Genomic DNA, 4,164 nt, shown 5'->3' on the forward strand with positions numbered 1-4,164 from the left:
TTCTCGGGGGGAAAAAGCTGAAGCGCCAGCTAAAGGGATGTTCTTCATTAAAGCGCGGATGGTCTTTGCAGAAATCCCAGAGTCCTAATTGCAGCCAACATCTGGCTGAGCGGCTCCCGGTGCCTCAGCTCGCCGCGGTGCTGAAGGCGCGCGCTGCTGCAGAGCCTGCTTTCAGCATCCCTCGCGCAACGCCTTCTCCTTCCACTAATTCTGCAGCCAGAGGGAATATAGGAAAATCTCCTTCCCAGAGCATCTCCTCCCAAACCCCGGGCTTGCCGGTCTGATACTTTCAGTGTGCGGTATAATTAATATGCGTAATTGTATCAATTGAATTGTTTTTCCCTTTTCAGGCTAATGGAGGCTGGCAGGACGCAACTACTCCATCTTCTGTGACTTCCCCTACAGAAGGGCCGGGAAGTGTGCACTCTGATACCTCTAACTAATCTCCTAGCAACACTTTTTCCCTGAGCTGATATGCCTTGATTAGCGCATTCAGAGTTACAGGAGAAAAAGGAAAGTGTTTTTTTGTAGCCAACCACCTACAGCTTTACTGTAAAACCTTGTCTTATTAGAAAACTTGGTAAATCTGTTTTTTAAAGGTATCATAATCATTTGTATTTATACTTAAAACACACAATGTTAAAAAGCACTTTATCCAATTAGGCCAAGATTTAGCATTGTTTATAGCCCTGTAACTATTTTATCATAATTTATTATCAGCAGTTTTAACGATGTCGGTCTAACAGTTGCCAATTACTTGGCCTTAAGGGTAAAAGTACAGGACAAGCTTAACCTCAATAGCAAGAGCAGACACAAAGAAACACCTCACCTAAATTTAACTTTGTGCGTATTTCCATGGAAAGTCGAAATGAATTGCAGACTTTGATTGTGTTTAATCTTTTCATATCTCTTATAGAGTTGGAATAAAAAGAGCTGTTCGGTTATTTCGGTTAACAATGGTTGTGTTTAAGAATCCTTATTCGTCACATTTTTGTTGTGATCGATTGTCTTACAAATTAGATTGCAAACCAGGAGCATCTTTTCTTGCTAAAACTACCCGGACCCCGAGTCTCCTCTCGGTATGTCGCCACCAGCCGTAGGTTGTTCTTAGGAGATGAAGACACTTGCTGCTGATCTCTGTGAAAGCCAAGACCCGGGGTTTTACAGTACGAGCTAGGTGCTGCACACGCCTGCCAAGATTCGTTACCTCTTCTTGGCAGCAAACCACAAACAAACAGACAAAGGAAAAAAGCAAAGGAAAAAAGCACCATCATATGGAGTGTTGTACATAGTGTAGCAAAAGAGTATTTATACATCTCACCAATCAAACACAGCTTTATTACCTCATGCGAACTCATACAAACCAATAGACTTTCAACATGTTCTGTAGCTTAGAGTGCTCACTTACTACCTCTGAACGATACTCACGCTGTAGTTTGTCTCTTTCTTATCTTTTTGCATCTTGTAATTAACTCTTTGTTTCCCCATGAAATGTAATGTACATTGTAATCTTTTAAAAGAATCAGGGTTGCGTTGGCAACTTTTAAAGAAGCGGAAGTGGAAACATGGGGTCTTAGGTTTAACACAAAACAGTGCAACTGTTGTAAATACTGAGAAACATTTTGAATGTTCTTCATCTTGTTACTAATCCACGCAAAAACCAACAACTAATTGTAATGCATACAGACTTCAGTATTCAGTACTGTATATTTCCCCCTGTGTAACAGGGGGCCCTTTCTTTCTCTCTTTTGTATTGTATGCGATTCTGAAACTGATTGAGTCATGAAAATAATTTGTGGCAGTGATTCTAATGTATTAAACCGTTTCGTGTTACTTTCTAACTGGATTACGCCCTGGATTGAAAAGTCTTCCTCGTGGTAGTTATATGTAGTTTCAAACATGAATAAACTTTTTGCTTTCATGATCAAACGTTGACGTAATTTCTTCCTGCTCAGTGTAAGTCAGACCTAGGACATGAGTAGGCTACCAGAAGTGCAAGCTATCACGATGCAGGAGCTGAGCATTTCTTTAAATACCAGTAGGTCATTGCACCCTCTTGCCCGGAGAAGGTTGGAAATCCTGGGAGAGGTGCATCCTGGCAGGGAGCAGGAGCAGGAGCAGCACCTGTGGGGCACAGGCTTCCCCCCCGCAGGCTGCCCCTGCCAGCCCCTGCCTCCGCTTCCACCCTGCTCTGCTCAGGAGCAAAAATTCAAGTGGAGGCGAAGGAAGGGGTCAGTCCTTCAGATGAGTTTAAAAATCATCATCATATTCACCCTTAATTACCATCTTTATTTACCATTAACTTTGGAACTACAGCCTCAGCTAGCAAGTATAATATGATTATAAAATATTTTTCTTTATTAAGAAAACTTTTTTGGAAGGACGTATATATATAAATGCTAATTTTAAATCTTTTTAATAAAGTAAAGGTCAATAACAGGTAATAGCCTATTTACCATATCTCAAGGAAATTGACTCACAGGAAATCAAATTAACGTTAATCACTTGCAGCAAATGGTCTTTGATAAATACAACTACTTACTACTTGGGTTAGTGCAGCTAGGCAGGAGGAGGGCTAGCACTCACTACTACCAGCCCGTGCTGGGCTGGAGCCTGGGCCAGGCTGCACTCGGTGGAGCCGCCTGCCCATCACGGTTCCTTTCCAGGCAGCTGGTCAAGCCTTTAGGTGTTGTTTTGGTGGCTAAATGATTATTTGCATGATTCAATTAGCTTGTGGGTCAGCTTTTCTTATCAACAATTCTTGTACCAGGTTGTTTTGTAAAATACCGTTGTTTACCTGCTCTCACGCCCAGGACCGTGGCTACACTCTTGCCCCTTTGCATCCTGCGTGCCCTTGTGCACCAGTTACTGCTTCTGCTTTTGTTTATGGAGCAGACATGACTTCTCGATCAGTTTTAGAATTGAACATTGCTTCTTTCATTACAGGTGGTGCATTTAAATAAATAAGTAAATAACTAGACGTGCATTGCAAAGCCTTCATTATCAGTTAACGAGAGTTGGGGCAGATGGGGACTGTGGACTTCCGAAGACTTCTATGTGCAGAGGACAAAGCACTGAACGATTTGCATTTGCTAATGGAGCTCCCCAAGTCCACACGCTTGGTGTTTGTGCTCTGGCTCAATGGAAACAGTATTTTAAATGTAAAGTGTGTCAGTGGAGGCGTAGGCAGCGTAATGAACACACAGACGTCCCTCATCTTGATCACATCTCTGCTGGCCACAGGCAAGGACCTGTCACACACTGAGGAGGTTCATAGGAAGGCCATCAACAACCTTTGGGCCGCACTTGCATGCCCTGCGCCCGCTGGGCATCATTAGCGTGCTTCTTTACAGCATTAAGGCTTTGGGTCCCTTTGAATTACAAGTGCAATTTGGCCTTTCCTTACATTGGAGAACAGCCACGTGGTTACATGGCAAATAATAAACATCTTGTCCTTGAGGCTTGATCACACATCAGAAAGGTTTACTGCAAGCACCAGTATTAGGATCATGCTGTTGATGGTATTGTGTTTCACCCAGTAGCTACACCCTGAAGGGCCATCAGAGCCTCGCGCAGGAACAGTGACGCGTGCAAGGATCCCTCCCCTGCGCACGCACCCCGGCTGGAGCCGTGGGGACCCCGGCCCTGTGGGGCCTCCGCCACAGCACCGCGCACCCATCTTGGCATGGGGAGGAGACCCTCAGCCCTCCCACCTGTAGGACTGCTCAGTGGCACGATCCTGATTCCCCAGGTTTGAGTTGTTGGCACACGTGAGCGCTGTGACCAGGGCTGCCGTGGCCCCGTGCCCCCAGCACACCGCAGTGGCAGAGGAGCGAAGCCCACCAGCCCCATGGCCGCAGCTCCTGCCAGCCCCGGGAGGTGCCAGCCCGGAGACCCCCCACAGAGCACAGTGGGAACGGCCACGGCATTGGCAGCAGGTCACAGGAATCGCTGTGTCCTGTGCCCGGCACTGTCCTGACGAAGGTGCCCACCGCTGTCATCGCCACACTGTGCACCACGGGGCTGTGACAGGCGCGAGGGTGTCTTGGGGAGAGCCCCACAGCGCTCCCCTGGGCATGGCTCAACCAGCTGCCTTTGGGACCAGCCTTGGCTCCATCTGACCCGCTGTGCACCTGGGCCAGGGGCACTGTGGCACGGCCACTG

General features: G+C 46.6%; 1 protein-coding gene across 5 annotated transcripts in view; it reads left to right on the forward strand.

Moving 5' to 3' along the window:
* The window catches only part of PBX3 (PBX homeobox 3), a 115,797-nt gene extending 113,868 nt beyond the window's left edge, over positions 1–1,929 (forward strand). For all 5 annotated transcript variants that reach the window (XM_040606286.1, XM_040606290.1, XM_040606291.1 and 2 more), the window contains one exon: positions 351–1,929. In XM_040606286.1, the coding sequence (XP_040462220.1) occupies positions 351–443 (93 nt within the window). In that variant the 3' untranslated portion in view covers positions 444–1,929. The remainder of the gene's footprint in view (positions 1–350) is intronic.
* The last annotated feature ends 2,235 nt before the right edge of the window (positions 1,930–4,164 follow it).

This window comes from Falco naumanni, chromosome 9 (assembly GCF_017639655.2).
Source record: "Falco naumanni isolate bFalNau1 chromosome 9, bFalNau1.pat, whole genome shotgun sequence".
NCBI classification, from domain to species: Eukaryota; Metazoa; Chordata; class Aves; order Falconiformes; family Falconidae; genus Falco; species Falco naumanni.